Raw genomic sequence first — 13,247 nt, 5'->3', positions numbered from 1 at the left:
TGCCCCTACCTCCCTACTCGAGGCCGCACCAGCCCGTGGGATTTGATGAAGACACAGTCCCCAACCTTCAGCCACATGTCATTGTAGCAGAGCTGCTCAAAGTAATGGCAACCTGGCTCCCCATTGGACATTTCTACTGGAACATCTTCTTTGTCCTGCAGAAGAAGCATTTAGAAACTTGAGGAAGGAGGAAAACCAAGCACAGAAATAAAGAGATGTCAGGTACCAGTAAAAGGCTTTGCTTTATCTTTATGTTAACAATAATAGGCAAACACTAGGCAGAGATGTGTGTGCAAAAGTTTCCTGAATTAAAACTGCAAAGCCAAAGATACCCTCCATGTCTGTCACAAGCTTTCCTACCTCACAAAGCTCTAATTTTGCTAGAATAGTAATTTACAGGTCTTTTTTTTGTTCCAGTGCTTCCAAGGAAACTGGCCAACCAAGCCTTGTCAGCTGTGATGGTTTAAAGCCCAGTAAAGTGCTTGGGAAGCAAGAACTGAATATATGGCCAAGCTAACAGACACAAAAATGTAATGATTCAACTGTCTTATACAATAATGCGAACACTCCATGTACTGCTTACAAATTCATACCATCTGCCCTATTTAATTTCTTACTTTTTAGTAAAAACTCAAATAGTCCATCTTTCAGCCTGGGATTCCAGAAAGCCAAGGAAACACAGGCTGTCTCACCAAGGCATGGAAGGAAAAGATCCTATGAGTTTTCATTCTCTCAGTAGAATTAATTCCATCTTTTGCCATGAATAAATATACTAACACACACTAGGTGTCTGACAAAAGCTGACAATGGGTGTGCTGGGTACTGTGTTCTCAGGTTCTGTTAGAAAATGCAAAGTGGATTTTTCATGGTTTTTTTTAGTGATTTATGGTATTTTATGAGTCTCTTATTTTTAATGGCTCTAAATTTATCTCAGACAAAACAAATTAAACTTAATTGATTTTAATACACTTACCTAAATTTATTTGTTTTCTTACTCTAGGTACAGTAAATGAACCATTTTCTCCACTATGTTGGACTGAAATATTCTCAAGCATTTTGACAACAAACTACTTCATTATCAACGACAAACAGGCAACAAACAATAGAATATTATGTGTTACTGCTGTCTGCTACTGACTGTTTTACTGAAATGCTAAACAACAAAGCATTTCAGCACTGCCATAAACTAAAATTAGACTTTCAGTTCTACAGGTTCTTTAGGCTTAGGGCAGCCTTATGGCAAAACTTTCTGGAGTGGTAAAAAACCCAAACCAGCCTCACCCCAAGAAAGAGGTTTGTAACAAATATTTACCCAGTTTATTATTTTCTGTCTTTTTATATTTTGATCATGTTAATTTACAAATGTTTGTAATATAATTTATAACAAAAATATTATATTCATTTATATTTTATTGTGTCTAGATGTGGTGAAACCCAAGCCATGAGGGCTAATATTTTGTCATACTCTATCTGTCAAATACAATCAACATTCCCCTTGCATACCTTTTCAAGATGAAGGATACTTTCTCCCACCTTACTGTCCTCCAGTGTTTCACTGTGCTTCTCTTCATCTACTTTGTCTGTATTGGCAAACACAGAAGCAACTCTGACCACAGGCAGGGGCACATCTCGTGGGACAAATCTGACAGAGCTCACAGGCATAGTCCACAGTTTAATCTTCTTAAAAGACTTGGTCTTCGCAGAATAGCGCGACTCACACACGTAGACATCCTCATCTCTGAAGTTTTCAGGGCACAATTTAAAATATTCCTGCAGATTGAAGGAAAAATATGAACTATTTCAGCAACACCCACGCTCCACAGACACACAGTGAAGTCCCTCTCATGGCTTCAGTTTTTTCTATGCTTCTGTCAGAAGCCTCTTTGCTGAGTTCTCCTCTTCCAGTTTGATGGCCAAGTTTTACCAAGAATAACAACAAACAAGAAATCCCACCTTTGGAGAAGGAGCTAATTCAGTACAGGTTGGCATGAGAGAGAGTTAGGTTTTATTCATTTCCCAATCCAGTGCATTAACAGGTACAAGATCTGCAGCCTGCAATCACCTTCACAAGATTTCTGAGCTTTGACTTGGGAAAAGGACAATTCACCAAGCCAGGGGTGACCATAACCACAAATCAACCAGCACAGGGAACCTCCATCACCTGGGTGACCCACATATCTCAGGAAGAAAAGATCCAAACAGCCCACAGGAGCAAGTCCTATTTTATTTAGATATAACTGGAATGTCTCTATGTTAGAGTGCCTACAGCTCTAAGGGAAATAGCAGAAAGAATGACTTTTATAATTTTTATATTATAAATATTATATAAAAATTATAATTTTATATATTTATAATTGTATAAATTAGTCTGAACAGTCTCTCACCTTGACAAACATGACCACACATTTGCCTAAAATTTTGCTAACAGGAACTTTACTGTAATAATCACTTTTAAAAACTTCTTTCTCCAGGAATTTTCGTGTTGCAAGATGAAAAGTTTCATTTGGTCGATAAAACCAGCAGCCATAGAGCCATTTCTCTCCTTTAAAATAGAAAACAACAACAAAAAAAAGGAGAAGGGAGATAGAAAGAAAAAAATGTAAAATGACATTCTCTAGTGCATGAGCCAAGTAAGAACAATTAGCAATTGACTGATTAATCAAATAGCAATGCAGTCATTTATACTAGGAGTAATCTGCTTTTAAACAGGTAATATTCAACTTTTCTGAAAAGGAAAACAAGTTATTTTAAAAAGCCTGACAATTGTTATTTCTCCAGTAAATCCTGACTCAGCAAAATAAAGGAGAAATTCTTTCTTATTTATAGATCTCAACTTTCAGGCCTTGAAATGGCTTTGAAGTCCACACAACAACCACCTGATTATTTAAAGAATCTCAGCTAACTGTTTTTAAGTTTTTTAGGAACTATTTCTGTGACAAATTAGCTGTGACAAATTACGTGATGACAAACTCAAATTGATAACAATGATTTATATAGAAGTTAGAAATATGTACTATTTTTCTAAATCAAAGGAAACCTGTGCCCATCTTTGGTTCAGGTTTCTCAGCATAGAAAAACAGTGCTCTTCTGTACCTAAATTACAAGGAGTCCATCCCACTCAGAATCCCACCCCTGCAAGGCTTACAATTTGAGGGTAGGCAGAAATGAACACCAAAAAAAGCCCATGCTGTCCCAAGAATTTTCTGTTTGTAATATACTTTAGAAAAAAGGAACTCAGAAACAGCTACAGAAAAATACTCACCGGTACAAACAGTTCTGCAAATAAAATAAGTAACATCTACACAAGAAAAAAAATCAAATTGGAAGCTTGCAGCATTCACATTCTCTGAAAAAATCCCTTCGCCCAGGATCTTTCTCCTAGGAAGCAGAGAAGCCTCAGAGAAAAGGAAAACAATTCTTATCTCATTTGCTTCTCCTCTGTTTTTCTCATGTGGAAAACAGAGATTGTGTTTGGAGTTTTGCTCATGTGGAATGTGTTTGGAGATTGTTTACCCACAGGTGATTGTTTCATTGGATTCTGGTGGGAGTTGTCTTGACTTTTTGGCCAATTGGTGCCAAGCTGTGTCTCTGGAGAGTCACGAGTTTTCATTATTAGCTTTTTAGCATTGACTAAGTATCCTTTCTGTATTCTTTAATATAGTATAGTATTCTTTAATACCATATAGTATTATAAAGTAATAAATTAGCCTTCTGAGAACATGGAGTCAGATTCATTATACCTCCCTGCCACGGGGGTCCCTGCAAATCCAATAGACGCTTAAAACAATAATAACAAGTTTCACCCCAGTGTTTTCCTGCAGTAAGGACACCCTTACCAGCTGAATCTTCCCACAGCCTCTCGATGCAGACGATGTGAGGTTGCAGGTTGGTCTCTGCAGGCTCCACATACACATAATCCCCCACGTGGTACATGCTGTTCTTGAAGCTGCAGTCCTGGCTGTAGGTCCGATGCAAACTCGACAGCCCAGCTGATCCAGAGGAATCTTCACTCTTTTCAGCTTCTTATTTCAAAAAGGGAAAACCAGATGTTAGTAATGTCATATTTCCATATTAGCCAAGATTCTTGATGTCAGTGCCTCACTTTGAGCCTGGAGTAACCAGGCTTTACTGCTGCTGACATCTATGAGGGAAGATCAACCATGTTAGACAGATGATTTGTGGACAAAAGCTGTGCTCCTGTCTGTGAAGAGGTGCAGTTGGAGAGCTTATTTATTCCATTAAACATGGTGCACAGCGGAGCACAGACCAACAACCAGGAACTGTGAAATAAAGGACCTTCAGGGTACGCTTCATGCCCTACAAAATAGTGCAAGTCCACTCCTCTGCACATCCACAGTAGCCAAAGCACAAAAGGTTTATCAAACCTCAGTTCTTCAGCAGTGTTAAAAGCATGAGCACAGACAACACCATCACTATTTGTCAAAAAAATGACTAAAAGGTCAGTGGGAATATACATTGTTAAGTTTATTATCAGCAGAAAGTTGAAGTAAAAAACTGCTGTTTTTTTTATAATATCCTTGAAATAATACTGGTACCCTAATGTATTCTGACTAAAGAGTTCATACAGGGATAATATCTACCTACATCTCTTTCTTAAAAGCTCTCTGGCCTGGCTGATAAAGATTAAAATAAAATATATCTCTCATAACTTGAAAATAAAAGACTGGGGAACAAGCAGACCATTGAGGCCCTTTCAGCAGGCAAAGCTGCAGAAACACATTACATGTGTGGGTACATTTCTCATTTGGTACATTCAAAATTAATGAAACAAAAGTAGCTACCTCTCTTCTCCTCCTCCCTTTTGAGCTTATCCTCCTCTATTTCTTTGGGCAGCTTTTCCTTCTTTTCCTTTTCTACATCATTGTGAAGATGCTTGGTGGTGTAGCTGAGAGCAGGTGACAGCAGAATCTCTCCATTTTTACACAGTTCATCTCGAATTTTAATGAAGAACTGCTGAAGTTCCACTGCATCCTCATAGATCTCCGAATCAGTCCTGTACAAAAACATGAGCAACAGGGTAAAATCACAGTTTGTGCAAGGTCAAACAGGAGCCTAAACACACCCATCAATCACCATTCTTTGTGATCAATTGAAAGTTTCACTCTGCCAATGGATTTCTCTGCTTACTCATAAGCAGCAGGAGAGACACACACCCATCAATCACCATTCTTTGTGATCAATTGAAAGTTTCACTCTGCCAATGGATTTCTCTGCTTACTCATAAGCAGCAGGAGAGACTGACTTGAAGCCATGAAGCATTAAGTGATGGTTCACCTGTTAGTCCACCGTCAATTTGCATTATAGTTCACCCACAACAGTATTTTGGTATACACCAGTCCTGAAATGCCAGGAAAATCAAAGGTAACTAGCTGTGACCAAGGCTACTTGTGGAGGCTGGACCTCCACAATTTATTAACTTCTGGAAACTTGAGTAATAACAGTACTATTAACAAAAGTGACTTATTTTAACTATCCATACCCCTCTCAGTAGATGTTTTAAGATCATTTTTACCTCCTCTCTTCACAGCCAAGCTCTCACCTGCACATTCCCAAAAAGGCTACTGAATTCAAGCAAAACACTATGAGAAGTTGCAAGTGTTCATAGTTTTTGCTCAAAAAACTATGTGGAACCATAAGTCAACCAGGTGTGACTGCTCCAAAAGAGTAATTCACTATTTGAACAGTTAGAGAACAGCTCTCTTCCCTTTTTCAATTTCAAAGTTAGCGGGAACCTTTTTGTCATAAGGTGCTCCTTTGGAAGATTATTGTCAAAATAATCTCTTAGCAGAAAACTAACTTCTTCCTTGTTTTCAAATCAAAGCAAATATTCCACTGAAGACCTGACAGAGCTCCTGAGATTTAGCTTTCCAAATACTCATATCAAGGAAGGCAAACACCTTAAAAAACTTCAGCCTTTGTCTAACATTAAATGCAAACCTCGTGATAAGGATACCTGAAAAATAAGGGTTTGCTCACCTGTTCATTCTCCGTGCCCTCTCCAGCACCTCAAACATGTTCTCCTGGAACAAGTCCAATCTTCTATAGCGATTATTTTCAACGTTTTTTCGGATAATATCAAAAGTCAGAGGAGGTTTATTTGGGAAGTTGGGATCAACAGCAGGAATCTCAGCTAAGGAGTCGCTGTAGCATCTGCCCTCATCATCCTGGTGGCTCATAACAGATACAAAGAGGTTATGGATAAGTTCCTGAATCAGCAAAGTGACATTGGGCACATGAGAATCCTCATCTCCTTCTATTTCTCTCCGAGTTTCAAGCAGAACCTTGTGGAGCACCAGGGCATCTTTATAAATCAAAGACTCGGGCTCATTGTACGTGCAAGCGTTATTGAACATCATGACAAAGTCCTCCACCATGGAGTCGATGTCCTGGTATTTATTTGCCATCATGTGGCTCCTGATCTTCTCCATGTCCACGGGCTTCTTGATGGTGACGTAGTAGTCGGGCAGCTCGGCGCGGGAGGGCAGCCGCAGGAAGATGGCGCTCAGCCGCCGCCCGCGCTTGTCCGTGTAGTTCTTCACCGCCTCGTACACCTCGTTCAGCTTCTGCTGCATCGGAGTCATGTACTTGGACTTCTTGGGAGAAATGCCACTTTTCCTACCTAACATGACAAAAATGAAAAAAGGAGTTAAAATGACAAAGCTGAGAACTTGCAAATTTCTTTGTCCAGAGAATTGTTCATGGGAGAACCACTCCATGGTGTGAGCAGAAGCCTCACAACACGGAGCCTGTTCCAGGCTGCAGCTTCCTTTGTTTTTCATAACTCTATAAATTTTTTTTTAATGTTCTTTTTGGCAAACACAGAATATGTTGCTCCATGCTCCACCTGGCAAAGGCCTCCTCAGGCTTCAGCAAGGAAAACATCTTTTCCTACCTAACAGCATTAACAAACTCCTCTAAATTCATTTTGGTTTTACAGCTCTCCATGAATCTGCCTCTGCAGCTGCTAAAAATCCTGTCATCACAGGGTTTGGCTATCACTAAAATTAAGTATTCAAAATATTATCAGACTCCTTTATGACATGTTTATGCCAAATTAGAAAGGATTATTATAAGTAAAATGTAAATTAAGGCCTCCCATGGGATTGTCAGGTTGGATTTTTGACTAATTCAGGATCTCTGTTACTGCACTGCAGACTCTAAGTCTGCACCTGTACTCTACACCTGTGCTTTACCTAGGAGCTGCTCATTTAATTTGCAAGAGGACTGTGTGCAGTTATTTTCTTTAAGGTTTTTGTGCAATTTTATCCATCTCAGTTTGCTCAATTCTGAACACATATTAAGAGAACATAAGATTTGAGTAGCAGCAAGGTTGTAAGGGCAACAGCTCAAGGAACTTCACTTCTATGTTCTTCATGGCTTTCAATAATCTGCCAAACAGAGTTCACATTTTTTTAACACTTTGTGGAAATCCCAGACATTTAACCAGTGAAATTAAGAGAGTTGCTCAATTTGAAAAGACCCTTAGTTGACTGATCACATAATACACCATCTAACATTTGGGTAACACTGTATGACTAAATCTTAATCCTTCCACCCATTCCCAAGTCTTTTTTCTTCATTCTAAGTTACTTTTCTTAGAAAACACTACGTGCAAAAACTCAATTCCATTGTATAATACAGACATGCTATTGCTATCAAGATTTTGAAAATATAATTCTATTTTTCCTTGTCAGTGAAGATCTCTTCACCTGTATTGTGTTGTAAATACTGAAATGAGACAAGGCAATGCACAAGGTTGTCTTACTTAGCTTTAGTTTAGGGGATGCAACATCATCATCTTCAGCCAAGGGTCCCAGCTCTTTCCTTTTTTCCTTAAGGATCTTTTCCAGCATATGGGCATCATTGTACACCTATTAATCAGTAAAGTAATCAAAATCCAACCAAAACAAGGTTTACTGTGTTTACTAGTTAAGAACTAGCTCCTCAGAAACACTTTAATGTTAGTTTGGAAAAGCTGAAAGCAAAATGGAGTGTTTTATTTAAAGTGTACCTTTGATAAATAAGCCTTTCTTTTTAACTGACACAGGTAAGCAGAACTGATGACACCCTCTAAATCAGTGAGCTACAAATGTTGAAAAAATTATTCAATTAAGATGCATCTCTATTCCAAAGACTAAAAAATGGCAAGGGGCAGCTGTGTTATCAACTTCTTCATCAAACCCTTCTGCTGAACAATGAAAGATCCCTTGAACCACTGAGATTCCCTCAAGGTACAAAGGACTAGAACAGTCCTGGGTCTTCAAACCCAATCCTGGTGATGAAATGCAGTAGTTGACCAAGTTGCTCATTAGAAACAGCTGGAAGTTGCTTACCACCTCCCTGTTCCACATCATTCCTGCTGCCTGAGAAACATCACAATATAGACACACCCAACAATATACTTGTAATTGAAGACCATATCCCTTTCAGACTCATTTTGCTAAGGTAAACAAGTCATGTCTTCTAGTCTGATCTCCTACACTCTGCCCTTCCATGAAAACAAAGCTGTTTTCTTCTAAGACACCCCTTCTCAGAAGTTCTGAGAATTTCTACTTCAGTTCAATAAACGATTACAATAAATAATGTGTGTAATAATCGAAGTGAAGGCATCCTAAGAGCAGCTGATGTCTGCAAGGCAGCAGAGCAGCGTGGCTGCTGAGCCCAGCAGTACCTGGGAGCCCTCCTCGTTGTAGTGCCTGGCGTTGCGGAACATGAGCTTCATGTCCTCGATCATGGCCTCCTCCGCCGCGTACTTGTCATTGCGGATGTTGTGCTCTATCATCTTCAGGTCCATTGGCTCCAGGATGATTTTGTAGTAGTCTGGATAGTCCTTTTTGGATGGTTTAACCATGAACAGATCACAGAGCCTCCTGCCTGTGCCGGGCTCTCGAGCTTCCAGAACCGCATTGTACAAGATCTTCATGCGCTGCTTCCGGATGTTCTTTTTACTGTTGGGTTAAGAAGAACACAAAGGAAAAGAATAAATGCCAGGGGTTCTTATCCCCACTTCCAACACTAATATCAAAATGATATTATCCTCTACCATGAAGAGACAACCAGAACCACCTAAACACACACAAGAAATTCAACATTAAGAGCAGAATTTGCAATTGACAACAGCATCACAATCAGGAGCCTGACACAGAAACAGGAAATGACTCTTCCAGATGATTGTTCTCTCATTGACCCTGAGTTCAAGTGTTCTACAAAATAAACCAACTAATTCATTTGTCAAAGTGCAGAGGCCAAAAGGAGCTCTGAGCACTTTCGAGATGCAGAGAAAACAGACCAGTCAGGATCAGGCATCTGAATTCAAGAGCTCAAGATCCAGAGTGAACAGGGTAAAAAACACCAGTCAGTACCTTCATGATTACTTCTGGTGAACACAGAATATCAAAGACATAAGCCATTTATCTCAGAGCAATTTTGTACATTCTTCAGTACCAAGTAAGGACATCAAGGATGCAGCAGAAAGAATTGCTTAAATATCTGTCAATCCAAATGAAGTTTGAAGTCAATAAAGCTCACCAGGACTGCAAGCCCAGGTAGAAAATGATACGTGCTTATCCCCACAAATGTTACAGTCACCCTGTATGTAGCTGTTATGGTTGTCTCAAGAAATCTGACAGCACAACCAAGACACAGCTTATCACAAAAAAGTACATGGCTCCCTGCACACATAGTACATGGCCTATAAGCAAATCAAATGAGGGAAAAGAAAATTCATGCCAATAATGTGTAGTCTCAGCTCAGATACTGTGGCACTCAGCAATACACTCACTACAAAGCACTTGTAAACAGGCTTCCAATCTGCAATCTCCTCAAGACTTATTCAGATAGTTATAACTTTGACTATTACATTATCTGCAAAGACAACAACCACCACAAAAAAATATCTTCAATTGCAGAATGTGCAAAATATCCCAGTACAATTTATCAGAAACCAAACTGCAACACAGATTCCCCATGATGTGGCTCTTTTCATTACACATTTAAAATAAACCTAATTCAGCATAATCTCATGCCTCAGATATCTCTTACTCCTTGGTGAGATCAGCAAAATAACTAAAGAAAACTAACAACAAAGAAAACTTAAAATATAGTCTATAGGCTAAACATTACCATTGTTGGCAAATGTTGGTTAGTTGTTCCCACTAGCAGATGAGCAATGCCAGAACACAGACTTGTTGCCAAATCCCTCTCATTTTAACGTGTTTCCAGGTTTTTCTCACTCATTTCAACAGATATAGGCAAAGCAAAACCAAAGCAGAAACAGAAAAAGGGCCTGCCAATACTCAAGATTCATGTCATGCATCTGATACATAAAAGGGGACATTCGAACAACTTTCTTCTGGGTAACTGTTATTTTGCCAACAGGATGAATTTTGCATGGGTTATTAGTTTCCTCTCCAGCAACATTTTGGAACTCCTCTCATTGCTTCACTTCTGTGATCAGCAGCATTTATGATCTTTTCCTTGCTATCATTCAGCAAGTGAATGGGTAACAAGCATCAAAGTGACAACATCAAAAGCGTTTTCAGGTGCTCTTCAGGCATCATTGTGATCTCCCTTGCCTACCAACACAGGAAATCCCTTGTTCCCTTTCCTCTTTCATTGTTCTTAGATGACAGGGCCTGACAGATTTTTACCTTTTAAGCATTTCAGTAGTGTCTGGCACAGGGTGATCAAAAGCAACATGGGGTTAAAAGGACTCTGATGACAATTTGACTTGCTTGATTAGGTTAGTACTTCTTTTTGAATCTGAAGATCACAAAGCTAGTCATTTTTGCAATTTGTTCCTTCTTGATTACGTGGTTCTGTGGTCTGCCTTTCCTTTCCATTACATTTCTTCTTCCCAGCATCCTAGACTGCACCACCTCCTAAATCCATGTTCATATTTTCCCTCTGAAGCTTTTTAATGAGTGTACATTTCTGCACTTATTTGGTTGTTCTTCAGTGACTCTCTGCTGATGCTCTACTCCATTCCCTTCCTCTCCTCAAGACTGTTGTTCCTTTGATAAAAAAAGAAATAAATACCCAGGGAAGCCAATGTTCATAAGCAACACCAAAGAAAGATGCTGAATTGCAATTTTATACTGGCTGTTGCTACCACTGCAATAATATTATTTGAGCTGGACTTTACTTCAAATGACACCATAAGGCAGACTAGAGAAACTACCTCTTGCTGGAGTGAAATGCATCACTAATTACTAATGCATCATTAATTACAAAACAGCTATCACCATAAAGAATACCTTCCATAAGGCATCATTATGCTCAAGAGAAGAGTCTATTGCAAATCACTGGGAATTTGGTTTATGTTACAGGACCCTAAGTAATCAACCTCTTATAGTCAGTTTATCTATTTGTCAGGCTAAAATAAAACAACTCTACCCAAAAAATCCTGAAATCCACTGAGAAAATCACAGAGTTCAGTGCAATTACAGTGCCCATTTTACTTACTGATGTGATAACTGCCAACTAATAGACCAAAATAGGGAATTAAAAGTCAGCAAATAGTTTTGAATTAATTAGAATCAACACTTAATGATGTTTCAGAATTACAAATCCTTACACAAATGCTAAAAACCATTATTTAATACTCTCTGTAAAAAAAGAGATGCAGCAATGTTATGGCCTGCAGGAACTACAGAAGGAGATACCTTTTCCTTTTTGAGCTTCCAGTATCAGATGTAGCAGAAGAAATCATGCTGTCCCCATCCTCAATGTCATCTCTCCTAGCAAGCTCCTTCTTCTTTGCCTGAAAAAAGAACAAAGCCCTGAAGCCAAACTCATTGCTGGACACTTACAGAACAGAATTAAAGAGCAGTATAGTTCCTTCTAACTGACAGAACAATTTTTGAGGAACCAACTTGAAAACAATGCCATTTCAGACTACAGCACTTATCTGGAACACTTAATGAAATCTGAAAGGTTTCAGCCTTATTCAGTTAAAGGCAAACTCCAAAAAAACCCTACATCAATTTTCTCACAATTTAATTAGGTTAGGAGTCACAGTAAGGAATAAAGTCACTGAAAGAAATCACAGAAGGCAGCAGGTGTGCTGAGGAAAAATCACTTAATGATGCTCTCCACTCCCATACTTCCCTCTAAGCAAGAAAATACTTCTGCAAACACAGGTCTAGTTAAAAATTATTCTGGAAAAATATCCTTTAGGAAAATAAATTTACATGTGAAGTTATATCCCTTTGCTTGCTCTCCTCCACATACCTGCATAACCTGCTGCATTTTCAGCACCCTTTTATAGATGGCAGAATTGGGGACATTGTAGCGCTTGGCATTTTCAAACATCAAATTCAGATCAGCCTCCAACTGATCTAAAGTTTCATACTCATGGTTCTTCAGCTTGGTTCTGCAAAAGACAAATACTAGTCAGCTATTTCACTAGTTACACAGTGTAAAACAGTTCTTTAATATCATCATTTTCATGATAAAGCAATAGTCAAAGAGCTCTAACTAGAGAAATGGGATTTACTCTTTGATTCTCTAGCAACATCTTCCAGTTGTAACTGTAATGGGAAATGTATCTCCTCAAAGAATGGTTTCAGTAATTTTGGAAGTTGTGGGGACTGAAGTCCTGTTTTATACTGGGGTGAGATGTTACAGGTGAGGCAGCAGCACAGGCTGCTGACACTGCTGCAGTGCCCCTGAGACCTGAGCTGGCCAGGCCAGCTCTACACAGCCCCAAGTGCTGCCTTCCCTCCATCAATTCCACTCATCTTCAGTGAGAGCCCAAAGTGTCCAGATCCTCTCATGTTAAACCCTCCAATCTGTGCCTTCCCTTAAAAAAACACCTGATTGTTGACTGGTGATACAGCAAAGTGCACTTCACCTGGAAACAGTTACAAGAGGAGTAACAGCAACACCAAAGTCATTTTTCACATGCTAAACACATGAATCAACATGAGTCAATGCTTAACTTAATGTGTTTTCTTGCACAATGCTGGAAGTTCTAGCCACCTTTGTTAAACCTTCCAATACTTCATCACACACACACACACACAGAAAATACTAATCTGCAGCAACACAAGCCCCAAAGGCTGTCACAGCTGCAACAGAACTTCCTCCCCCTCCTGCCTGCACATTCAGCAGTCTCACACCAGTCACACACCACCTTAAAACCCAGCCCAGCTTCTGCAGCACCTGGCTGAATGTGTCCCTGCCTGATGGAGCATCATCACTACCATGAAATAAATTTCATATAA

The 13,247-nt window shown here is 39.3% G+C and overlaps 1 protein-coding gene across 9 annotated transcripts in view; it reads right to left on the bottom strand.

Annotated features, from left to right (window-relative positions):
- Window positions 1-13,247, bottom strand: part of PBRM1 (polybromo 1) — a 57,572-nt gene that overhangs the window by 21,621 nt on the left and 22,704 nt on the right. For all 9 annotated transcript variants that reach the window (XM_036390888.2, XM_054515984.1, XM_054515985.1 and 6 more), the window contains 10 exons: window positions 12,253-12,394; window positions 11,685-11,782; window positions 8,693-8,969; window positions 7,787-7,892; window positions 5,998-6,640; window positions 4,803-5,014; window positions 3,837-4,022; window positions 2,385-2,542; window positions 1,504-1,770; window positions 10-155 (listed from right to left, as the gene is read on the bottom strand). In XM_036390888.2, coding sequence (XP_036246781.1) covers window positions 10-155; window positions 1,504-1,770; window positions 2,385-2,542; window positions 3,837-4,022; window positions 4,803-5,014; window positions 5,998-6,640; window positions 7,787-7,892; window positions 8,693-8,969; window positions 11,685-11,782; window positions 12,253-12,394 — 2,235 coding nt within the window. The remainder of the gene's footprint in view (window positions 1-9; window positions 156-1,503; window positions 1,771-2,384; window positions 2,543-3,836; window positions 4,023-4,802; window positions 5,015-5,997; window positions 6,641-7,786; window positions 7,893-8,692; window positions 8,970-11,684; window positions 11,783-12,252; window positions 12,395-13,247) is intronic.

This window comes from Molothrus ater, chromosome 11, assembly GCF_012460135.2.
Source record: "Molothrus ater isolate BHLD 08-10-18 breed brown headed cowbird chromosome 11, BPBGC_Mater_1.1, whole genome shotgun sequence".
In the NCBI taxonomy this organism is placed as follows: Eukaryota; Metazoa; Chordata; class Aves; order Passeriformes; family Icteridae; genus Molothrus; species Molothrus ater.
This window is presented reverse-complemented; position numbering and strand designations above follow the sequence as displayed.